The sequence below is a fragment of the Coenobita brevimanus genome, chromosome 100, assembly GCF_032717465.1.
Source record: "Coenobita brevimanus isolate Jiangsu-jjx chromosome 100, ASM3271746v2, whole genome shotgun sequence".
Classification (NCBI taxonomy): Eukaryota; Metazoa; Arthropoda; class Malacostraca; order Decapoda; family Coenobitidae; genus Coenobita; species Coenobita brevimanus.
The window spans coordinates 8,436,071-8,462,263 of NC_137053.1; the positions used below are offsets into that span (position 1 = coordinate 8,436,071).

The 26,193-nt window shown below is 44.3% G+C and overlaps 1 protein-coding gene across 1 annotated transcript in view; it reads right to left on the bottom strand.

The window, feature by feature from the left end:
• Positions 1-9,943: 9,943 nt before the first annotated feature.
• Positions 9,944-26,193, bottom strand: part of LOC145414572 (beta-alanyl-bioamine nonribosomal peptide synthetase ebony-like) — a 178,681-nt gene continuing 162,431 nt past the window's right edge. Inside the window, exons 15-19 of the mRNA XM_080284090.1 lie at positions 16,925-17,044; positions 16,276-16,419; positions 14,540-14,636; positions 12,980-13,063; positions 9,944-10,158 (exon numbers count right to left, since the gene is read on the bottom strand). Coding sequence (XP_080140216.1) covers positions 10,021-10,158; positions 12,980-13,063; positions 14,540-14,636; positions 16,276-16,419; positions 16,925-17,044 — 583 coding nt within the window. The 3' untranslated portion in view covers positions 9,944-10,020. The remainder of the gene's footprint in view (positions 10,159-12,979; positions 13,064-14,539; positions 14,637-16,275; positions 16,420-16,924; positions 17,045-26,193) is intronic.

Below are 26,193 nucleotides of genomic sequence, written 5' to 3' on the forward strand. Positions count from 1 at the left end.
CCCCAGGAATTGATGGAGTGTGTGATGAAATGCTGACGTTTGGGTGAGAGATTCTTGTGGAGTGGATATGGAAGATGTGTAGATTGGCTTGGGAAGAAGGAGGAGTTCCAGAGGACTGGGAATCAGGTATAATTGTCCCTTTATACAAGGAAAAGGAGAGTGAGAAGTATGTGGTATTGCCTTCTTAGTGTGACTGGAAATATATATGGTTGAATACTCATTGATAAGGTTAGGCATATAACAGAGGAGCTAGTTGGAGAAGAACAAGGGGGATTTAGGAAGGGAAAAGGGTGTGTACATAAGACATTTGTTCTAAGATGTTTAGTGTAGAAGTGTCTAGAGAAGAGAACGAAAGTGTATGCTGTCTTCGTGGACTTCGAGAAAGCATATGACAGAGTAGATAGGCAAGGTATGTGGAAGGAATTAAGAATATACGGAGTGGAGGGGAAATTGTTGCGTGCTGTGAAGAGTACAGTATGTAAGAAGAAGCTAAGGCTACGGTGCGCGTGGATGGTGAGCTGAGTGAGTTTTTTTATCTAAATGTGCGACTGAAGCAGGGATGTGTGATGTATCCATGGCTGTTTAATATATTCATGGATGGGGTTGTAAAGGAGGTGCAAGGTAGGGTAGCGGATGTGGGGATGGCTCTAATGAATGACGGTGAGGTATAGAAGATTCCGGTGATGCTGTTTACTGAAGATACAGTATTGTTGAGCGAAGATGAATGGGAGTTGTAAGATTTGGTAAGTGAATTTGGGACAGTGTATTAGAAGAGGAATCTGAAGTTAATGTAAACAAGAGTAAAGTTATGGTGTTTGAGAGGAATCAAGTCACAGAATGTACAGTGAGGTTGGATGGTGAGGATATGGAGAATGTGAGTGCATTGAAGGACTTGGGTAGTGTGATGAGTAATGATGGAAGTTTTGGGGATGAAGTGCTTGAAAGGGTACCGCAGGGATGGAATGTTGTTGGTTCTCTGAAAGCGGTGATGAGAAATAGGGATGTGAGAATGGAAGTTAAGAAGTCACAACATGATAGTACTGTGATCCCTGTCCTGACGTATGGACGCGAGGCGTGGACCTTGCTAGAGGGAAACAAGTCAAGAGCGAGAGCATTGGAAATGAGTTACCTGAGAGGAGCATGTAGAGTGACATAGAGGAACAGGTTGACGAATGATGAATTGAAGGAACGTTGTGGAGTGGATGTGGATGTGACTGAGAAAATAAGGAGAAATACATTGAGGTGGTTTGGACATGTGGGGGGAATGGAAAGTGAAAGACTGATTACAAGGGTGTATTTAGGTGAAGTGGAGGGAGGGAGAGGGAGGGGGAGACCGAGGATGAGGTGGAGGGATGGAGCTGAGAGGTATATGAGGGCGAGGGGGGAGTGAGTTCGGGGGAGGGCAGTAGGTGACAGAGTGACTTGGAGGCGTTATGTCTGCAGCCACCCTTTGCGGGATTAGGGCGTCGGGCTATAGATAGATAGAGAGATAGATAATAGTCTGAATGCTTGGTTGCGAGGCAAGTTTGATTTAGCAAGGTAATTATGGTTTTTGCATGGTTTCTAGCAATATTTTAAACTGACTGAGCGATTCATTTTTTTTTTTTTATTCTAAGTAATACTTTTATGCTAAGGACTTCTCGGTCTCTTGTCTGACACAAATGCTGTTAAACCATTTTGAGGAGTCAGATCATTTCGTGAACTGTTGATTGGGTATGAACATTTCCATACCAGCTTGTATTAAATCATGAATGAGGGACTGGCTAGAAATTTTGTCATTGGACAAGAAAAACTGCGATGGAATATCATCAACATAATTTCTAAATTCATCCCAGTCTGCTTTATCAAACTGCCATCTGATCACACTGACAGGCTCAGAATGGGAAGGTTTGGCCGAACTGACTAATATGGCCGAACTGACTAATGAGGCAATGATGAGACTGTGATCGGAGGATCCAAGTGGTGACAGTACTTCTATCCTGCATTCAATTTCTTTTTAACGAGTCCGACTCCTGGTTAAGGCTTCAGGGCCTATCCCAAGGCCCAGTAGTCCTCCTACATACCTCCACATGTCACCACTTCGGCGCTAACGTCCACCGTCCATACTGAATACATGCTACGGCTGTACCATGCAGGACTGATGTACTAGTATCAGTGGGAATATTTTTACATGTCGGCGGGTCTTCCGGTAGATCAGTAAAGTCTGCTTATATGAAATTCAAATCCTTAAACTGTCCCCTGCCCCAGCAGGGTATATCATGCTCCTGAACGAGCAACGATTTTTCAAAAATTAAAAATGGCTAATGTTTTTTCCTGTGTAAAATTGGATTCCAAAAATATTTTTTGGCTGCAGCTTTTTCCTAAAATAATATCTTCATGGTCAAATTCGCGTTATTATAATTTCAGTGTCAAATTATTCGATGTAAGATCACTTATTTGTGTTGAGCGTTCGTTTCACTGAAAATTATTTTCAACGATCACTTTTATCCAGATAAGATCACTGAATACCATTAGAGAACGCAACACTGCATCTTTATTGAAATCAGACGAACTATATCCCTGGGTATCAATTTATATATCAGTCAGTGTCACGTGACAGTGACACCGCGAGAGACTTGAGGATGTTCTGCTTCGATCTGAACACCGGCAATAGCTCTTGATGACCTATCCTGGCTCTAACAAATCCATCTCTCCTTTCGTGTCCGTACACACCCTGAAAGGCTCCAGACACTTCTTGCACACCTCTCTCGCAAGACTGTGTGTGGATGCAAAAATGTTCTACTGCAAGAGGAGTTCTCTTTAGATTTTGAAGCTCAGCCAAAATCATATTACAGGTGATGATGGGTTCGTATACATTTTCTGTCATCCAATCAATGAGATCTTCAGGTGAAGTAGCTTGGAGGTTCACGGTGGGGATTTTATGAGGCCTCACACCTGTATCACCGACATCTCGTCCTTTCCTGATCTTCTCTATTTGCCTTACAGCGAACGTACTTCGAGTTTCATCGCCGCTACACAGTGTTGAAGCCATAATGTTCTCAGGATGTGCATGGTATGCATCTCTGATCACTGTAATGGAGATGATTTCCTTGACTTTGGACGTCTGGTTATTCAGCAGCCGTAAGCTCGTGATATGATCTGGACCATACTTAAGGTGGTGTTTGATGTCAAAGTACATCTTGAAGTTGAAATCAATGCAGAACTGCACGAGGACCTTCAACTTTCTGAGCACGTCTTCTTCCAGGTCGTGTTTTCTCGTCCACGACATCAAGAGAGACTGTGCTGTGGTCAGCCACCTGGACTGGTTGAGAGGTCCACACTTGAGACCTGCCAACTGCGTACTGAGCTTTCCAGATGTGATGACTCCAGTGAGGAGGTAGCATGTTTTCCGGTCTGTAGAGAGTGTTTTCATGACCAGTTCTGGTAGCTCTGCAACCACTTCACTTGCCGAGATTGGCGTGAAGTCATAGTTCACCTCAAGCTGGTCTACCTTCTTGAGGAGCTTACCAATAGGCCCATTGAAGCCTGATCGTGGCGTCACGGTGCCATCGAGCTGGGTAATCAAATGCCTCAAAGGAAGTTCATTCACATGGAGCATACACGTCATCCACTGGACTTTTTGACCCAGCATTTTCTCCAAAGAGGCTATGACACCTCCAGACCAACCAGTATCATAGCCTTAGAGTCGCAACCCACCATTTGAAGATTCTTATCAGCTCTGTGGGTCAAAAACCACTCATGCAGGCCCTGAACGATTTCGTGTGCAGGTTTTTCAGCTTCACTGGGTTTCTCTGGAGTGAAGTGGAAGAGATAATTTCCTTCAGGTTCCCAAGTGACAGAATAGTTTTCCTCGACCATTTTGACAGGACGAAACTTCCCCGTTGTCTCCTCATAAGGCAACATCTTGTTGTTCCTATCCTGTTTCCCATCGAAAAATATTCCAGTGATATCTTCACTATCTATTCTTTAACTCAGTGCCTCAACTAATGAAGCCATCACCTCCTCCTTGGCCCTCCAGATTTTCATCCCATCGACTGCCAAGTAAGCCAGATCTTTCGAAACATTGCCTGCTTTGATAAGGTCATGAAGGAAGCCAGTAACCACCGCTGCTGCTGGGACATTGGCAGCTTTGTATCTCAAGGTAATTGATGCTGTAATTCGAATCTTCATGTAATTTCGTCGAGACGTTGTATTTTCGATGGGTACTCCGGAGACCTCATCAGCCGAAGATGCAGCGGCAAAGGTAGAAGTTGACTCATTTTCACCGTCATCTTCTTTGGTTCCTTCGATTCTTGATTCATCCCTATCCCCATATTCACTCTTGAGGAATAGCTCCTTCCTCTTCTTTTTCATAGCAGCAGCCTCTTCTGCTTCTTTTCTCTTCACAGCTTTCACATACTTCTTGGTTTCTTTGGAGTCAACAGAAGACATGTGCACCTTTGAAATCTAAGTTATCTTCTCTCGTTGGTAGAACAACCACTTGAGTTCAACTTTCGGAGTCTTCACCTTCAGTCGGCAGTTGTAGTTAATGTGGATTTCATGTGGGCATCCTGTACATCCACTATCAGGCGAGTCACATGGAAGAATACGGTGCTTGCAGATGCACACATTACATAGGTGATCAATATCAGCCATCATTCTCTCTCGAGTGGCAGACTTGGCTCGTCCTTTGCCTAGTCTGTCATATTCTTCCACTTGGATAGGATCGTGGATGACAACGACTTTTCTGTGACTGTCACTGGTGGAGAAAATTTCACATTGATTTTCTTCTATTGAGCCATCACAAGTGGTGCCAATTCACATGCCATCTCTCGCAAAGCATATTTAGACCGTGGTACACCATCACGGAGCTCTCCATCCTGAAGAAGAATTCCTCTATGCAGAACAGTTCTCCAGGTTGGCACCCCGCTGGGGATGAACTTTTTTCCTGCGCCAACAAGGTCTGAAAGATTTGACCCAGATTCTTCTCTTGTTTGGGGGCCAGATTAGTCATCACGACTAGTAATGTAGTTAAAAGATACACTTAGTCACCAAATCTGCAACAAAATATTGTATGCAAGTTAATGTGCACCCGAAAGCATTAGTTTCTCCCTCCCCCCCCCTTGTAGCCGGAGTCGCAGCCAGTGAGCTTTGCTGTACAGATGTGGAACAACCAATGCTGGTGATGGTGCAATGTGTCATGATTGTTTTTACTGACAATCAGAACCAGTAGGGGTATGTATTTAAAGGCATTTAATGAGTAATACAGTGCTGTTATCCACAACATATGAGACAGGCACGAAAATGAAATAAGACCTACAGTGTACTTGTGTTATGCGTTATTGTCTATATACTTATGTCCTGTATTATAATGTTACAAAATAGTACAGTATCGCGAACAGCCTCTGTTGGACGATATGATGTCATTTCTCATCCATTCTGGCTTCCACCTCCACCACCCTACTCTCTGGGTTCCTGTCTCCACAAAACGTCTCTCCCTCTCGTCCCCCAGTCCCGCCCTTTGTTAACCAACATAAACTAAGGTAATGATGAAATGATCCGTCAGGTATAGATTATGTTAATATTATCATACACCCCTGTATAAAGCACCAACAAATCAATAACATACAATACCTCGATATTAACGCCAACTATATCATCCTTTTGTAAGGTTTTATGTGACATATACAGTGCAAGTTGGACCTTGGCTTACAAGGACATACAGTTATTTATCGTTAACACAGGTTATGGGTGGTTTTGGACGTCCATTATTGCATAGTAACGTGGCAGCCTTACATTATAAACAAGTAAGGTTTATGTTACTGTCATTATTGGATGAACAAAACGAATCAGGAATCGGCTCTGACGAACCACAAACCATATAAATAACCATATATCCTTGTATAACACAAGGTCCAACTTGCAGTGTATATATCACATAACACCTTACAAAAGGATGATATGGTTAGCAGGTATACTGAGGTATTGTATGTTATTGATATGTTGGTGCTTTATGCAGAGGCGTATAATAATATTAACATGATCAATACCTGACGGATCATTTCATCATTATCTTAGTTTATGTTGGTTAACAAAGGGCGGGACTGTGGGACGAGAGGGTAAAAGAGACGTTTTGTGGAGACAGGAACCTAGAGAGTAGGGTGGTGAAGGTGGGAGCCAGAATGGATGAGAAAAGACATCATATCTTTCAACAGATGTTGTATACTATACTATACCTATTTGTGACATTATAATACAGGACGTAAGTATATAGACAATAACGCATATTACGAGTACATTGTAGGTCTTCCTGCATTTTCGTGACTTTCTCATATGTTGTGGATAAGAGCACAGAATTACTCATTCAATGCCTTTAAATACTTACCCTTACTGGTCCTGATTGTCTATAAAACAACCATGACACATTGTAACATCACCAGCTTTGGCCGTTCCACATCTATCCAACAATGCTTGCACTGGGGTTGGGGGAGGGGCGGTGGGTGTGGGGGTGTTCGACCGCCTGGTTGTTCACTGGCCGCGACTCCAGCTACTAGGGGGGGAGAAATCTGTGCTTTCGGCTGTACTTCCCAGAATCTAGTTAATTATCGTGTAATAACTTATAGCACAAAATTCTAATAATGAAACATACATCAGTTCATCAGACGGAAAAGGCATGTAATACTGAATTGTTCAGCGCAGTATGTACGACACAGTCAGTTCCACATTATATATTAAAACGCTACTACACTAAATTCAGTTAATAATGAATAAAACGCAAATAATAACGACATATAAACTCGGGCAAAACCTATGATGGTTCAGAGCATGGATGAATCTCCTTCAATTGTCTACTCAGGAAGTAGTAGGGGTAGTATTGGTTAAGGCTTATGAAGTTGCTAAATCTCCATGGAGATACATAGCAAGTCATAATTAAATCGTCGATTTTGTCCATGAAGATATGGTTTTACGAAAAAGTAGCAAATAAATAATACTTCTAAAATCAAATTTTACGTAGGAAAATACCTTACCCAATGTGAATTTCAAACTCACAAAAATATGATATACAGTACCCTACTGCCCCAGCCAGGAATCGAGCCTGGGTCCATTACGACTGCAGGTCGCCTCATTACCGATTCAGCCACTGCCTCCCCTTGAATTTCTCAGGAATAGGTTCAAGAGATAGGCTTTATGATCAGGATTATCTGGTAGTCTGGGTGGTTTACCAATTACGTGAGATTGAGCCATTCTGCAAACAGCTCACACTCTGGACCAGTATCGTCAGTCCTGGCAGAATGCAATAACCATTCTATAACCTATTATGGACGTTAAAATCACCCAAAACAGTAGTTTCAGTGGTGAGCGTGAGGTTAAGGTTAGTCAACTGTGTGGATATGGAGTCAAATACGCTAGGTTCTGAAGAAGTATTGTGGAGAAAAGCGAAATGTTCCCCCGAGCTAGACCTTATTAGATCATATAGCCCTGCTAGGTGACAGGAGGGCGCTACCTCTCCCGGAATGGCAGTTAGCGGGAGTGGCTCTAACTCACGACCCCCCGGACCTGAGTTCGACGTTCTACCACTGAGCCACCCTGCCTCCAAGCATTGGGGGAGCGATATACTACACAGCTATATCTGGTAATATTTAGATAACTTAGTTTATAGGGTGAATAAGCAAAATTAGTTGAAGTTCAAAACAATGTCAGCTGCAATTTCAGATTTGATATAACAGCAGGTGTCATCCTTGTTACTGAAATTTGTGAGGAGATGGTAACCAGGAATTCGGAATGGGGATACGTCAGTAGAGGGAGAGATTTAGGATGCTGTGAGGAATACGGCTAGAGGGGGTATTGACTGGAGGAAAAAGTGGACAGAATTCAGATTGGTACGAAGACCACGGTTATTAGTGAACCTGCGCTTGTCCGCTGACGAGCATGAGCAGTGTTTGCAACAGCCGCTGTCGGCACAGTCGCTTCATTGCGACCAGAAAGACCCAGTGCCACTAGACCTACCCTGCCAGTGGTGGCAATCCGAGATACCACAGAATTTGCTTATATTAATGCAGCAGTTATTGCTAAAGGGGATGGAAATGAGTGAGATATCTAATGAGCATGTAGTGTGGTGTAGACAGATGGAGGTACAGGTATTATGAGAGTATGCTGGCCTACTGTTTGTGTTAATGAAAACCCTGATAATGTTCAGTAAAGGGTAAAGGGAGATGGTCAGGAAATGGACCTGAGGGCTGGTGTAACAGGAGATCCAACTCTCCCTGTCACCAGCTTGCCATCCACCTCAGGAGTACCGCCCTTCGACTGGTGACACAAATCAAAAATTATATTGGCTCTGGTACAAATATGGTCTTTCAGAGTGGTTTCTAGTTCCCAGTTGCTTTGATGTATATTTACATAAGTAATTGCTTTCAGTTCTGTACCAGTGTTATCTCGTCATTACCCTCGACGTGAGTTAGGCATGATGGAGTGAAGGTTTGTCCACCACAATTGTTGTCATGTGTCAGGCAGAACCTGAAGCGACACCCATGATACAGATGTCGTTCCCTGTCTCTGTTGACATAATTTCGTTCAAAAGATGACTGGTCTGACAGAGATTCTTTCTCAGATTCTGTTCATGAAGGTTCTTTTGGCCCAGTCTCCAACCTGTCTCTCAGATACTTCTTGCCTAAGATGCGCACCAAGAAACAATAACTCCTGCTTTGCTTCTATATTGTATGTTCTGTTACATTTCCACTACAGTATAATTTTCATATCTGTAACTTTTCGGCTTTCTCTGTGGTAGCCACAGGAACCCATGTCATGATGTTTACCTTAATTAAAGCTTAATAAAAGGACAGAATTGGTCCGCACTTTTTTTTTTTTTGTATTACGTCCACACAATACATTTTAATAATATTTAAAATACTGTACATGCAATGTTTACATTATTTATTGCTTACAGCATACACGCACACACGCAAATATTATATTAAAAACTGTATATGCAATGTTTAAAGTAATTTATTGTTTACAGTGTAGAGACAATATATATACATATATATATATATATATATATATATATATATATATATATATATATATATATATATATATATATATATATATATATATATATATATATATATATATATATATATATATATATATATATATATATATATATATATATATATATATATATATATATATATATATATATATATATATATATATATATATATATATATATATATATATATATATATATATATATATATATATATATATATATATATATATAGTATAGATAGATAGATATATGTAGGGACAGATATAGACAGAATTAAAAGTTTTAACAACTACATAATAACTGAAATATTTTTGATATAATCGTTTCTCATTTGGTGGAACGAGAAGCCTTATGGTGAACCTTGGGGCAGGAATCTTAATTGCTAGTGTTCATCATCATTATCATTATCATCATCACATATTTCATATCTTTTACCTAAGGATGGGGCGAGGCGTAATCTAGAAATGTTAAAAATACAGATGTGGGAGGATAATCAAAAGCATCTCTCTCTCTCTCTCTCTCTCTCTCTCTCTCTCTCTCTCTCTCTCTCTCTCTCTCTCTCTCTCTCTCTCTCTCTCTCAGAAACAACCTCACATATAATGGTGGCTAGCTTTTTCCTATCTAATAAGGTTTTCATGAACTGAAATTGTGCACGTTACATACATGCTGCATTTTTCTTTTTCATTTTATGTAATTTTTTATTCACTCGTCGGATTTTTTTTAGTCCCATTTTATAACTTTATTGTGTGCATCCTGTATAATCAGCAAACAAACTGATGATGTTACACAAATTTTAAAACAATACGAAAAATGCAGTGATAAAATATAAAGATGCATAAATTAAAACATATCACATTATGCAGTGGATCATAAATCTTATGACAAGGGCATTAGGAAACCACGAATAACAAAAATGAGAGAAGCTCTGGAATAAGCAAACTTTGTCTCAGTAACGCACACTCCCTGAGAGTCTGCCACTGGTGTGGCTACAGGAACTTGACGGTGGAGCTGGCGTACTGTGAGTCAGGAGCAGCAGCGAAGGGTCGAGTGCCATCCGGGGCCATCCAAGTGTTCACTTGAAGACTGTTGAGTACCTTGTAGCCCAGCAGATCATCACACACTTGCTGTAACAAAACCCATGATAGAATTGCGCCCCATCTAAACTTTCTTTCTACTCACTACATCCAGTAAGCAGTAACGCTGACGTTTTGGTAAAAAACTAATTCCTGAAATATTACTTGGAAAGAAACAGTGTATTATAGGTGGAATAAATATGGAGCTTTGGTGTACTGTTATAATTGTGATAACCCCAGACTGATGCGGGTGTTAGCCCAGTCGGCTGCAGGAATCTAGCCAATTCATCTGGGTGTACCCCGATATCTCTTAAGGTTATGTTTAAGTTTTCTCTTATGAAACTTCGGTGCAAAAGGTGTCTCAGGGTATGGTAAACCACATACAGTGAGGACAATGAGACTGTTATCGAGTTATATACTCTATTGGCATGGAGTCGACGAGGGTGAGGGCATCATCTTAGTCTGGGTTAGTGAAATCGTGTCCCTCTAGAAGGAAGAGTTTGTGTGCGAAAAATATTTAGTGTGAGGTTCCTAAGGGATATTGTTTGCCTGAAAGTTTTTAGCTGGCTATGGTGACCAAGTGTTTGTGTATGCATCTGTGAGGCGTGTGGTGTTGGGCAGTGGGGTAATGTTCTCAAGGTGTTTTGTTTAGTGTTCGAAAGTTGTTTTTAGGGGGGGTACAGGCTATAATTACAACGATGGAATGAAACCTATGGTGAAGCAAGGAATATCGTTCTTCTCATGTTCATGTTGATCTTGATTTTAAGTAATGTTTTTCTCCTTTGAAAAGGTTATCTGTACATATGGTCTCTGTTCTATACATCGTGTTAGTATTTTTATCGTATTATTCTGTATTTCTTGAGCTTTACCAAATCTGTGGTTCCTGAGGTGTGAACCAAGCTCGTGGTTGCTTTGATTTATAACTATCCACATGAATTGTCTGAAGCATGTTTTCATTAATTACTTTTCCCATTCCAAGATAATGCCAGCCAGTGACTTCAAAGAATTTTCACAGACGTTGCTGGCGTGTTGAAAAAAGCTCATGTTAAGTAAATAAATCTCTATGTTTCTACGGGGAGTAACAAGTTAAAGAGAGCGGCTTAAGGATGTGCTTGATATTCATATATGTTTGGAGGGCTGAGAGTGACAGTTGATTTTGTGATTAAGGGAATCACTCTTTTTGTGTGTGTGTGTGTGTGTGTGTGTGTGTGTGTGTGTGTGTGTGTGTGTGTGTGTGTGTGTGTGTGTGTGAGCCATTATTCAGTGGTCTCGTAAAGGTAAAAAATGTTGGAGCTGACTGGGGACATGGTGAACCTTGGAGTGTTACGAAGGTACTGCCAAGTCATTAGCACGGGAAAGTTCTTTTACAAAAATTACAAAAGGAAAAAGAATTGGTAAGTCATGTAGGAAAGGTCTGAAAACAGTGAGAGCGCTGAGTCCAGTTTGACACCATTGGAAAGTATTCTAATTCTGGATTTTTGGTTTTGGTTGAGTATTAAACCTTGTTTGCCTGAAAGGAAACTGTTATTGGTTTGTATCTCTACGTTAGGATTTTGTAGGTGCTAGAGAGGGTCCAGATCTCTGTGTCAGGATTTTGTAGGTGCTAGAGAGGGTCCAGATCTCTGTGTCAGGATTTTGTAGGTGCTAGAGAGGGTTCCCCCTCACGAAATGGCACGGAAATAACAGGGCAGTTCCATTGTCCAGCATACAAACGCCCCTTAATTTCCACCCTGCCTTCAGAGGAGGATAGTGGACCGCAAGAAAAGGGCAAGTCAGCTTGCAGTCCACCGGGATTATGCCGAGATGAGTCTTGGGCCACAGCACCAGTAGCTGGATTTATAAACCAGGCAATGTGTTGGTATTGTGTCATGGGCGTTGTTGATGTCTGTTGCTGCTTGTGTGGTTCATTATCAAGGTTGATTTTTGCTTAGACCATCCCTAATAAACAGTTACGCAGATGTCGTGCAGTAAACTGGTCTTTCTATGATTCTGTATTTTATGCAGAGCTGAGGCATTGGTCTATATAATGATGGATTATTAAATGAATGTGGAATATGTTCAGAGCTCAGATACTGGCCTATATAATGATGGAATATTAGATGCTTTGTCTGGTTGAAGGTAAGGGAGATTAGTACTTTCTTACAGATATCAGGGATCTGGTTGTAATTTTTTTTTTTTTTTTTTTTTTTTTTTTATGTTTCCGACTCTGGGCATAGGCTTCACAGCCTGCTATCAAGGCCCAGCAGTCCTCCTACATACCATACACCTCTACATGTCACCACTTCGGCGCAAACACCCACCGTCCATATTGAATACATGCTAGGGCTGTCTCATACAGGACTGGTGTATTGGTATTAGCGGGGGTATTTTTACGACATGTCGGCGGGTCTTCTTGGTGACGGGATTTGTGGCAATGGGAGCAATAATATTTTCGGTTAATGACCGTAAACTGTTCTGATTTTGCTGCTTTGGGCATTATTTTTGGCTTGTGAGGTATATGAAGCATGTGAAACAGCAATGTAGCATTGTCAAAAGGATGTCATTGCCTCAGCCAAATCGCAACTCAGCATACTGTTCACTTCCTCAGAAGTTTCCTTAAAAGAAGAACGAGCAGAAAATGAGTGGGTAGGGCTGAAAGGATCAAACAGGATGGGCTGAGTGGGGACGTTAAGCCCTGTGGTGATGGGTATTGCACATGGCTAATATGATCAAGGTAAAGGTTACATTAAAGTTTGCTCGAAGAATAAAAAGCAAGTAAACATGCTGGACGCCCTTTCATCTTTTCCTGCTCTGCAGGGAATGATGAAACTGCTGAAGCTGTTTTAAAATGTGCTGTGAATGTTGTACATAATTCTTAGTCAACTAAATATACCTGAGTAAGTGTAGATGTATTCGTAGTAAAAACTGCTTTGTAGCCTTTGCAGGCTGCTACCCTCATATTTTCATCCTCCATTTGCTGAAAGTAAGAATAACAGTATCAGTGAAAGATTTGATTTTTTTTTTTTTACCTAAGGCATTTTATATAACACAAACTTCGTCAAATGGTAAATTACAATACTTAAATGTTCAAAGTCCAAGGTTGTTGCACGTGGGATTCTGTGGAGAATTTTCTTAGCGTGCTGCATTTCTTTCACCGGGTCATAGTCGTGAAACTTGTACATCAAACCTTATGATTATTTCCTCAGCTAACTTTTGAAAGTAGTCAACACCGTCACTCCCGAGTGACACTGGACCCTAGAGGGTTAACCTGTGTTCCTAATGACTACATAGGCTTCCAATTGCTCCATTACAAATTTTTATGTTAGAAGGATACTGTCAGTGTCACTGTTCAGAACGCCTATGCTTTGTCTAAAGCGGTGGTTCTTAGTCATTTGACTGTGAATTACCTACTTTGCATTTTAATTTCGCTAACGTCAGTTGAATTTACTGTACTGAGGGGAAGACTAAAGAGAGCACCAACAGTAGAAAAATTATGTCGAATAACGTTTTAACTGAGAATAAAAAAAACTTGGTAATCTGCAACTAATGGCGGACGGTTTTATTCACCGGGCAGAAACTCGCCACAGCCAAATATTTGAACTGAGAGAGGGCGAAAATATTTCATGAGACAAGAATGGATGGGAGTGAAATACGGGAGAGAGCCTAAGTTCTTTATTTCCCTAAAGTTTCGGGCTAAACAGGAAACGTTAGAGGAATACAGAACTTAAGGTCATTTATTTTGTTTTTCTTGCCATCCATTCTTATGCATGTGTCAAAAGGAGCCAATCATGTATTTCACGAGATGCTGACAGGAAAGCAAAACAAAAACAACAGTAGCCGCCCTCAATCCTTCATCTCTTTTTGTAATTCGTCTCCCCAAACTTTTCTCATCCAGTACCCTTTTCCTTGGACACTTTCCTGGCTCTGGGTCTTCATTAGAGGAAGAATCATGTTATAGGAAGAGAATTTTGATAAAATACAAGTTACGGAGGCAGGACCCGGCCGTCCAGATTGCTGTGTGACTGCAGATAGAATTAGCATTATGTATCTTAATTGTGACATATGATCTTACGTATATGAATCACTGTAGCGGACATGCCTCAAGAATTCCCCCCATATATTAATTTCTGCATTGTGTAAGCAGCATATTCTATTGACAGCCCTGTAAGTTTCCCACTTTTTGATTGAATTTAAGGTTATGAACACATATTCAAAGTACTCCTTCGTCAGGTAATGAGATGTTCATTTTGTTCAAACAAACTGTTGTCTTAAGTTTAGCTTCGGTGTCTATGTCATCAGTCATAGGCTCAAAGTCTTCTCACTTTGTACAGATTAAGTAACTGGAAGTTGGGTCAGGAAGATGACGACTATTTAATAAATCCACTTTACTAATCTTTTATCACATTTCGCTATTCAGGCAAAGATTTAAGATACATTTTCCCTTAAAGATTACCTGTATGAGAGCAACATTCTCAGCTGGTCCCAGCTCCAGTAGTGTGCCCATCATGAAGTTATGTGCAACAGTATTCGGGCCCTCTGGAAGTTGGTCTCTGAAAGGTTAAATATTTATATCATAAACTGACGTAAGTAGTAGTAGTCATTTTTGCACTGAATCACAAATTGTATTTCAGTAGCACATAATCCCGAACTGTAGTCGAGCGGTTAGCGGTGCTAGCCATGAAGCTGCTGGCAACTCAGAGCCAATAACTGAATTCTAGTGCGGACAGCTGACACCATGCGGGTGTCCATGTGCCCTTGCTGCTTTGTAAGAAAAATCAGTACCTAGGGTAAAACTAATAACCTGGATGATGGAGTGTCTTTGTATCCCCGGCCACTGGGTGTAAACCTACCACAGACAAAATACCTAAGTTACTAAGATGAACACAGCAGTTGACCGTCTCATGGCGTCTGTCCCTGCCTTTTCCATTAATATTTATCCCGAATCTCTCAAGTAAAATAATATTCTGTTTTCAATGACACATCACAACGCCTCCGCAATGTTTGCTTGGGTTCTCATGCAACAGGCTGTAGCCTAGCCATTTAGGTTGGGGGCAAGAACGAAGGGCGTCTTCCCAAGATAAGATCACTTTGGGGGATGGGATGCCTGTTCATGCAAAGGTCTATGGGAGAGAGTGACAAACAGATGCAGTTCGGTGATTATAAGCTTTCGAGGAAGATCTTTGTTACTGTCAGAATCCATGAGGAGCATGGCCATAACTGACACAATCTGCTAAGTTCTGTAAGATTAATTATTCTATTATGAAGGGATGTTGTTGTACGTCCCTTGAGGTCACCACACTTCCTGACAATGTTACTATGGCTGTCTTGTGAGGATATGACTGACCACCTACGTTATTACTCGTAAACGACATGGTTATTATTTACCTATTAATAAGAAATATTTTCCCCCCAGGTGTGTTATGACCATGTCCTGTGACCATATTACACTCACATGTACTGATATTCACATTTTGTAGTTAGACAGTTAGATAAATATGATAAAATCAGGTGATTTTACTGAACCCGGTGAAAGGTCTATTTCTCAAATGGTTAACATACTTTAATGGTTACATACTTTACTGCATAACAAAGAGAAATTAATACACAGCACACTGTCTATCAGTCTGTTGGTTGACGCAGTATACAGTGATGAGAGGCCCAGGTAAAAGAACGTCCAGGCATTACTGTCCTTACTCAGTAAGGACCTCGTTTCTGAAGAAACACCACATACTCTTACATATTCTCAAGATATACCTTATCTCACCTTCTCGTTCTTCTTCTTCTTTTCTTCCCACCCAGATAACGTTCATATACTGTCCTGATCGTTCTCTCACTCTCCGGCATGGATGGGAGTTGGATGTTGAAGAATCTATCCTACTCATATCTTATATTAAGAGCGTATGGCTCCCTTAATGACCATATCGGCTGTGCATTGGCACAGCCGATATGTCCAAATCTGTTTCAACTAATTCTCAATTTGTTCCAGACACTCAGATCACCTTATATTGTTTCTTTTTAACTTTCTACATCAACCTTAATAACATCACGGTTCCTGAATTCTGTTATTTCCCTATATGTCCCTCCATGTCATTGTCAGCTAACTTACTTCAACTTCTCTCGCTCTTCATTCACGTCACTGAAGCTATAATGTTCAGCAATAAAACAAGACAATGGTTCAATTTTCCATACCTTACTTTCATCTCGACATCATCCAAGAGGCCAAGAACATATCTCACTTTGGGAGTTTTGCACTCAATTGGCGGTTCGGTTTGTAGGTCAAAGTTGAGAGAACACGCCACCATCTCACCCGTGTCGCTGCGTGTCAAAACGAAGCTGGAGAAGAATCAGGGAAATATGTGAGCAGTATTAACACTATCTGTATCTGGAAAAAGTCACAAGGGTAAGTGCATCAACATCAGCATGAATTTCAAATGCACACACACACACACACACACACACACACACACACACACACACACACACACACACACACACACACACACACACACACACACACACACACACACACACACACACACAGATTTTAATCCTTATACTACAATAATTCCCAATCCTATTTCAAATTTGCTCTCCAACACGATTTAAGAGTACCAGCATAGACTCAGTGCAAGTATAATTGACACTTCTTTTTCCTCCAGAACTCCAGGTGTAAACTGACAGCAACATTGTCTACTCACCTTACCTTTCTTTCAATGTTATCTGCACCATGTTACTATTATTTGTAAACAATTTTCCATATTCCCTTGAGTTCTGAGACTGAAATAATTTATGCATTATCAAGTCAGGTGCTTTCAATATTATTTCTTAATACACTAACCTTAAATCATGTTCTATAAGGGCGTCCATGATTGAGTTCAATATTTCATGATACTCCCACTCTTCAACGTTGAGCACCGCCTCAAGGTCCCCCTTTCCAGCAAAACAGGTGGCCATCATGCTGGAAAATATGGTAAGTAAGAAATCTAATTATAGAGTCACTGAAACAGTGCGAGTGAGGGTGGTGTAGGTTTGAGAAAGGACAGTCTGGTGGCGGAAGAAAAGGTAAAGTAGAGGATTGTCGTTTGCGGCCACCGATTACGAGACTGAAGCTCTGGCTGTAGGTAAATGGACGGAGACAGGGCAGTGTCATATCTTCATAGCATTTCACAGTGAATGTGGATACGTATCGAGAGAGATAAGCGAGAACACAAATCAAATAAATACTTCTATAGCGTGGATGCAATGAGCAGGAATTTTCGCACTTCTATATAAATCACGGAGAGATGCTTAAAGATATGCGATTTGTAAATAGGTAAAAAAAAAAAATGAAGTGTGAAAGTATACATGAAAGTACGGTGTTGATGTTGAAAATGGGCACAAGCCTGAACTGTGATCTGTTACTGAATGGCAAGAAAGTAGAGAAAAGGAGGGTGTTTAAATTTTGTTCAAGTACAAAGTGACCCGTAAGTAGCATTCTAGTGGAAACTCACGTGGCAGTATCGTATATGTAGCGATGTCAGCTCAGTCGCTAATGAGGGCTTGTTTGTGACAGTGGAAGTAGTAAATAAATTTTTTCTTTCTTTTTCTGTAAGGCAGAAGAACCCAAAGAGTAACAGCGCACAAATTTGTCTGATCCAAGAAAAAATAGAAACAAGATAATATAAAGCCAAATTCAAGATCCGTTCGTTTCGAAATGCCAGGACAACTGCAATAAAAAAAAAAAAAAAAAAAGGAGGTAAAAGGCAGTAGAAAATACAAAGGACGACAGTTCTTGGGCTTACCTGTTGCATACATGAATGACTGGGGGTAACGGTTAACTCTTGACTAACAGAGTTGGAAAAAAAAAAAGTTTGCTGCTAGAAAGGTGCTAAGCTCCCACTGTAGTGGTGGAGGGATGCAACCACACAGTTTAGCGCAGCAGTGACCACCGAAGTAGCAATAGAAAAGAGATAGAGATGCAACAATGCAGCGAAGAATCCGAAATTTCAGCTAGCCAGTAAGTCTTTGGCTCCATCTTGTTGAGAAGAGCTATAAGTGGGGAGCCTACCCACACATTAACGTTGTACTGTACACAGAGGCGAAAAAAAAAAAAGTGTATAATGTCAACAATTGTGCAGGGGTAAAGAAGGCACGGAGTCAGCTTAGCACACCTTGCCTCTTAGAAGCAGATTTTGCAAGAGAGATAACATGATTCTAAGTTAAATCCTGAGAGAATGAAACCCCATGTAAGTTCAAAGATTATGTAGGACTGAGTTGGGTATTATTTAAAAATTAGAGGATATTCCTGTAGTAGATTTTGCCTGGTTGAAACATGTAAGAACTGAGTTTTTGATGCATTAAAACAACAAAATTACTTTTACCCTAACCAGACACATGATAAGTGTGCCTGAAATACCCACACGGCAGGGTGAGCCCAACACCTCTACCCAAGGAGAAGAGTACAGTGGGGTGACCCCCACCCCACGAGGAGATGACGAGGAGACTGTTTTACTTGACGAGCCGTCCAGGCAGAAATGGCGTATCTCTCCCGTGACTCGACGCCTCTCTTCCCCACAGACAGACCACCGGGAAGTGTACAGTGAAAATACTCTACACTCCAGTGGAGGAAACACTCGCCAGAATCGGGGTGGGACTTGCATACGAAAAGTCCCAAGCAAGCCCTCGGATGCCGTATCCACCAGATCGGCCTCCATAAAAGGGGAGGACTCAGGAGGAGCCTCCACACTTGCGACACACCAGGAGAGTAGCTGCACAGTAGCGCCCACCAGGTCTACTGTGGGTGGAGTGACCATCGGTTCTCTATCCTCTGCCACCCACCTCCGGGAGCTGGCATGTCGGCATGTCACACGGACGACCTTCGCCAGGACTCCCCAGGAGAGAGGCGGGCCCAGGGGTAGACTCCGCCGGAGCTACCATTCGGGACAGGCCAACTGTCATCCCCCAAGGCTGCCCCAACCATGACGACACCAGAGCTGCAGTCTAGGCCAGGAGACCCCATCGGGCCTCCCCCTCCCAAAGTCTCCAGGACAGGCACCCCAGTCCCGGCAGCAGAAGAGCAGACTCCACCAGAGCTGCGGCTTTCGCCAAGAGAGCCCACTGGACCTCTTCTTCTCTCATTCATCAGGTTCTGCGGCACCCAGAGGAGTCCCCTCAAGTTCCTCCTCCGCCCCTGTCCCGAGTAGGAGCTCAGGCAGTGCCCACCGGGGCTGCCAGGCCAAAGGAGTGCCCATCAGGTCTCCTTCTCATGCCCCAGACTGGAGTTTCGGCAGGGTTCATCAGGCCTGCCAAGCTGGGGAGCAGGCCACTGGTCGCTCCCCCTCCATGACTCCCAGAGCTCCTACCAAAGGCAGTGTCTCTTGCTCAGGCCGTCCTTCCTGTGGCAGAGCGAAGCACCCATCTCCCCGCCTCTCTTCTCCAGAGGGTGGGATCTGCTCCCCCACAGGTACCCCACCAGAGACCAGCCAGGGCAAGATGTCCCCAAGGCCAGGTGTCCTGTCACTGCAGCCCCTCCTTTGCCACCCCCAGGTGCTGTTGGACTCCCCTGGAGCGAGAGACCGCAGTCCACCCCTGATGGCCTCCTCCCGCAGGCAAGGCCGCGGCCCCCAGAGCCAGAGGGACACCCCTGACGCCTGCTGCAGTTGCCGGACCTTCCCCCGGCGCAGGTGGCCGCAGTCCCCTCCTGACGGCCGCCCCTGCTGGACGAGATCACGGCCCAGCCAAGGAGCTGCCCTCTTCGAAGCCAACCTTCTGCCCAGGCCTCCCCAGGTCCGCCCCTAGGACCCCGACTACGACTAAGGGCCAATGCCCTGCTGCATGCCTCCTGGCCCTATTCGGCCCTAGCCCAGAGGGCCCTGCCTCGCCCAGGGCCCCTGTAGAAAGAAGGCCACCCACAACGCCACCCACCAACTCCCTTGCAGGACCAGTGGCGACCTCACAGACGACCTACCCCTGGACTACGCCCCGGATGGCCCACCCCCAGTGCCCGGATGTTAACTGCAGCTCACGGCATCAGGGCCTCTTGCCCAGTGTACCCAAGCACCCCTCTCTGCCTACCCCGTGAGTAAAAAGACTGTAGTTGTTTTTTTCATCTCCTAGTGACTAAAAGACATGATCCCCAGTGCATCAGCCCCACCCCCCCTTTCTCTCCAGTGCTCCCAGTGTTCCCCCTGCCCACCTGTTACCTTCCTCCCCTATGGAAACAGAGAACTTACCTCACAGAGAAACTCACGCACGAAGTGTGTGATGCCAGACCCCAGGTTGTTCCCAAGTGTGAACTACCCCCCTCCCAGTGCTATACACAGTGGGCTCACTCTCTCCCCCACAGTACCAGTGTCGTGTCTCACTCCCTCCCCCCTCTCTCTTGTTCTCGTACTTGTCGTATGTAGCCCCCCTTTCCCCCCCCCCCTCGAACCAGTCTGTGTCAATGTATGCTGATGGGGGCATGTAAGGTATACTCCCAGTAATCAGCCCTCGTGAGAAATCTATACCGCCATAGCATCCCCCCCCTTCAGGCCCATGCCACACGAACAGACAATAAGTGTTATATTCTTCCATTCTGAGTCACGTGCATGTAGCATAAGGGTAGCTAGGATATCGTCTGTGTCACGCAGATGCATATAACTAGCATAGGAGGCCGTTCATGTTACATGAGCATATATCAGGACCTGAATATACTGCCGTCTATGCCACGTGTTTGGGTATACTGAGATAAATGAGATTCTACTTGCCATATACCTGAGGACAGAGCACACCTGGTGGATTGTATGGACCATATGTGTATCACTGTGGGAATTGCCCTGTATGAGAAAAAAGTATATATTTTTTTTTATGCGAGGAAGAAGGAACCAAAGGCCATGAGCCCGCAGTAACAGTTCCCTCCAAGAGAAAAACAAAATACAATAGAGAGCCAAATTCAAGATCCGATCATTTTGAGATGCCTGGACACACTGCGTTTGAAAGACTGGAGATCATAGGCAGCAGGAAATACAGACAGAGGGAGACAGTTCCAGAGCTGACCTGTTGCATAAATGAAAGACTGGGAGTAATGGTTAACTCTTGCATTAGAGAGTTGGACAGAAAAGGGATGAGAGTTTGCTGCCAGACGGGTGGTACGCGCCCATCGTAGAGGTGGAGGAATGCAAGCAGACAGTTCAGAGGAGCAGTGACCGTGGAAATAGCGATAGATAAGAGATAAAGAGGCAACAGTGCGGCGAAGAGACAGAGGTTGAAGGGAGTCAGTAAGAGGAGGAGAGTTAATGAGACGAAAAGCCTTTGACTCCACCCTATTGAGAAGAGCTGTATGTGGGGAGCCTCCCCACACATGAGAGCTGTACTCCACACAGGGGCGGATAAAACCCCTGTATAGAGTCAACAATTGTGCAGTGGTAAAGAAAGAGCGGAGTCGGCTTAGCACACCCAATCTCTTGGAAGCAGATTTTAAAAGAGATGTAATATGATCTTTCCAAGATAAGGCCCGAGTAAATGAAACCCCAAGCATGTTCAAGGATGATGCAGGATTAAGCTGAATATTATTAAACATTAGTGGGTATACCTGTGGAAGATTTTGTCGGGTTGATAGGTGTAAGAACTGAGTCTTTGATGCATTAAAAACAACCATATTATTTTTACCCCAGTCAGAGATACGAGCCAAGTCAGACATCAGGTGTGCCATAGCCTCATCCCTTGTTTGTTGAAGTAACTGTTGAGATGGGCGTTGTGGGAACCGAATGGAAAGGTGAAGGGTGGAGTCATCAGCGTATGAGTGGATAGGGTTAGATGTACAGCTTAGAAGATCATTGATGAATAAAAGGAAGAGAGTTGGTGATAGGACAGAGCCCTGAGGAACACCACTGTTGATAGATCTAGGAGAAGAACAATGGCCGTCTACAACAGTGGCTATAGAACGACCAGAAAGGAAGCTAGCGATGAAGGCACAGATAGAAGGATAGAAACCGTAGGAGGGCAGTTTGGAAATTAAAGATTTATGCCAGACTCGATCAAAAGCCTTTGAGATGTCAAGTGCAATGGCAAAGCTTTCGCCAAAGTCCCGAAAGGAGGATGACCAGGAGTCTGAAAGGTAGGTGAGAAGATCGCCAGTGGAGCGTCCCTGACGGAACCCGTACTGACGATCGGAAAGAAGGTTGTGATAGGAAAGATGCCTTAAAATTTTTCTATTGAGAATTGACTCGAAAACTTTTGAAATACAAGACGTTAAAGCAATTGGACGATAGTTGGAGGGTTGGGAGTGGTCACCCTTCTTTGGGACTGGCTGAATGAGAGCAAACTTCCAGCAAGAAGGAAAGGTACAAGTTGACAGACAAAGGCAAAAGAGTTTGCCTAGGCAGGGTGTAAGCACAGAAGCACAGTTCTTGTGAACAACAGGAGGGACCCCATCAGGCCCATATGCCTTGTTAGTACTGAGGCCAGTGATGGCAGAAAATACATCAACTGAAGAAGTGATCAAACTCTCTGAACTAGGTGGAAACAGTGTAAGAACTAGTCTTCTGAGCCATCTTGTTATTTGTATCACGTAGGTTTTGATCACGGATTGTGGTGTGTAAGTGGTTATTATTAATATATAAGTGTGTCTTTGACCAGTTGTGTTTGGACTTTCCTTCCATGCCTGTGACTGACCCGGTTGAGAACAAAGAATCCAAGGTCGAACCGTACCTGAGCCTGACAAGTCCGGACTATGAATACACTGTATAGCACTGGTGGCTAGCAGTGGTTCTTGATTCAGCAGTTGAACAGCAAGGGAAGTAATAATCGCAAACATGGCGGCCAAACCACATGTGCAACTCCCCAAGTTCAATTCTGAACTCTACAACATACACACCTACCTGTCCATGAACAAAGCTGTACTAGATATAAGCTTTGAGAATGACCGCGAGAATATAGCTGTTACATTCCCCCACCTTGGAAAACTGTTTCAAGTATAACCACGAAAATAATTTTGGAGTTGAAATAGGACCAATTTCAACAAATTGTGACACAATCCATCACACCCTCACTAGGGAAAGTCATTGCTTTTTCCCAGCTAGACGCACTGACATATGATGGGAATTTAGACGACACCCTCATCCAAACCTGATGTCTCGTCGACACTGCCTACCCGGAGGCAGAAATACAAACCCGGGACCAACATGTGTTCAACACCCTCCTAAGGATACTCCCCAGTGTCATTAGGGAACACTTCACCATATGCAACCCGACTGGGGATATCAACAGGGACATCCAGTTGGTGAGGCGCCTACTTGCTGCCTGCACCACCCCTCAACAAATAGGGGTGGTAAGCAGAATCCCCAACTGCAAACCACCCCCTACCAAACCATGGACACTCCCCACACCCCCGGAACCTCAAGAGCCATCCCCACCAGAAAACACCCCAGTCCTAGGAAGACGTCCAACCTTATCTCCATTAACCCCTGCGAGTTCGTCGCATGCAGGCAACACTGCCCCATACACGACATTTGGGAGCAGCTGAAGGCCGCCAGGCGCAGAGCAACAAACCAGGGGTGCTGCAAAGTGTCAGCCATCGAGGACAGTCCACCAGATGAACCAATCACCCCCAACGATGCCCCTGACACTGAAGAGGCAGAACTAGGAGGCGAGGAGGAGGGTGCCTCACCCCAATTGGATTTCTAGGACTGCCCCGGCACACCCCATGGTGGCGGGGGCCACCTCGCACAAATATCATCCCCCCGTCTACGATAAGGTCAGGCTGAACAGGATGAAAGCTCAATTGCTGGTTGATACGGGAGCAGCCAGATCATGCTTGTACCACCACTTCTACTCTCGTCACTCCAAAGCCTTCGGCCCTCTCCTCCCCACCTTGGCCCACCTTGTAGACGCAGGGGATGGCCCCCTGCTTTTCTGTGGGAAGACACGGGCCCTCTGTGTCCAGACACACCAGAAAGCAACTGCCCAACATCAACTCATTATATCTGACTCTACCTGCTGTGCCTATGATAGTTACTTGGAATTGGATTTGCTACAGAAACTCCAGGCCAGCATCGATTGCCACGGATGGCAGCTGCACGTCAACAAACCATCAAATCCATTCCCATAACTCCTCTGCACATGCAACACCTTGATGCCACCACCCTCATCGGACACCACTTACCCGTCCTCACCCCCTTTCCCCTCCCCTTCCACCACTCGATGCCACCCTCCATCCTCCTGCCTCGTTCCCCACCTTCCCCACTACAATTGCCTCCATTGTTACCATTCCCCCCCACCACAAGGCCTGGCTCCCTTTGCACCGACCCACTGGAAACTATGTAGTATTCTACCCAACTCCCCTGGCAAGTGCCACCACCTCCTGCCTTCTGTCCCCCACCTCGCCGCAGTCCGCGCGGCTAACCTTTCCATGTCACCCCTCACCCTCCCTAAACGACTGGTGGTGGGAGAGATGGAAGAGGCCGAACCCTGCACTGCCCCCCAAACCACCCATCCTTACCCCCCTCCCCACCCACCTCTCCCTCAACAATCGGATGACCTTAGACACCTCCTCCTGGACTTTCAGGACATCTTCTAATCAGGACCCACAGACATCGGCCACACCACCTTCTTATCCCATGAGATACATACGATGGGACCTCCCATCCATCAACTCTCATGCAGGAAAAATCCAACCCAACAGGCAGAGGAAGACCGGCAGGTACAGGACATGTTACATGCCGGTGTGATATCACCCTCAACCAGCCCTTGATCCTCCCCTGTCGTCCTTGTAAAAAAAAAGGACAGGATGCTGCGCTTTTGCGTAGATTACCACCGCCTCAGTGATGTAACGATCAAAGACGCCACCCCCTTGCCTAGAATTGACGACCCTTTAGACTCCCTCTACGGGGCGTCTTAGTTTTCTACTCTAAACCTCCAGTCAGGATACTGGCAGGTCCCCGTCCACCCAGAGGACTGAGGAAAAAAGGCTTTCTCCACCAACAATGGGAAGCACTGTGAATTCAGTGTGCTCCCCTTCGGCCTATGTAATGTCCCCGTCACATTTTCCCGATTGATGGAGTCCGTACTCAGTGACCTCACTTGGGAGATCTGCCTTGCCTACCTAGATGACATTATCATCTTTAGCAAGATGTGGGTTGACCACCTCCACCGCCTACACCTGGTCTTCTCCAGGATACGCCAGGCGGGGCTTAAACTCCGCCCATCCAAGTGCATTTTGGCTCAGTGCTCAATCTCCTTCCTGGTGAACATCATATCTAGGGAAGGCATAACCACCGACCCCAGGAAACTCAGGGGCATCGCCAAACTCCCCCTGCCCCGAAATGTACACGAGGTCCGCACATTCATAGGCCTCACCTCCTGCTACAGGCGCTTTGTGAAAGAATTCGCAACCATTGCCAAGCCGCTACACGACCTCTCCAAAAATGGGGAGTCTTTCACATGGACAGAATATCGCCTCCAGGCCTTCCAAACCCTCAAAGATAAATTAATTATAGCCCCTATAATGGTGTTCCTTGACTATACTATCCCCTTCCACTTGTACATTGATGTATCGCTAGTGGCCATCGGTGCTGTATTAGCCGAAGTGCAAGACAGCAAGGAGCACATCATGGCCTGTGCCAGCCGCACCCTCAATCAAGAGGAACGTAACTATACAGCTACAAAGCGAGAATGCCTAGGCATCACATGGGCACTCGAATCCTTTCACGTTTACCTGGCAGGGACCCACGTTACCATCATCATGGATCACCAATCCCTCCAATGGTTGCACCAATCTGACACTAAAAATGCTGGAGAGGGACCCTAGAGGAATTTAATTTTGACATCGCATACCGACCCGGCAAACTCCACACTAATTCCGGTGCTCTCTCCTGACTAGCTGTCAATGCCATCCAGGCCACACCCAATCTCATCCAATGCTGGCAAGCCCGGGATCGCCCCGACTGGATGCCAGCCCACATCTTCTCCAAACTACATTGGCACGGGGATTTCTTATACACCCACTTCGGCCACATCGCCCTTGACCACGACGCTGCCCTGAACACCCTCACGCCCCTCCATGCTGATAAAGGAATCCACCTTGATGCAATGAAATTACTCCAAGTCTTCAATGACACCTATTGGTCACCAAACCCCTCCAAACTTGTG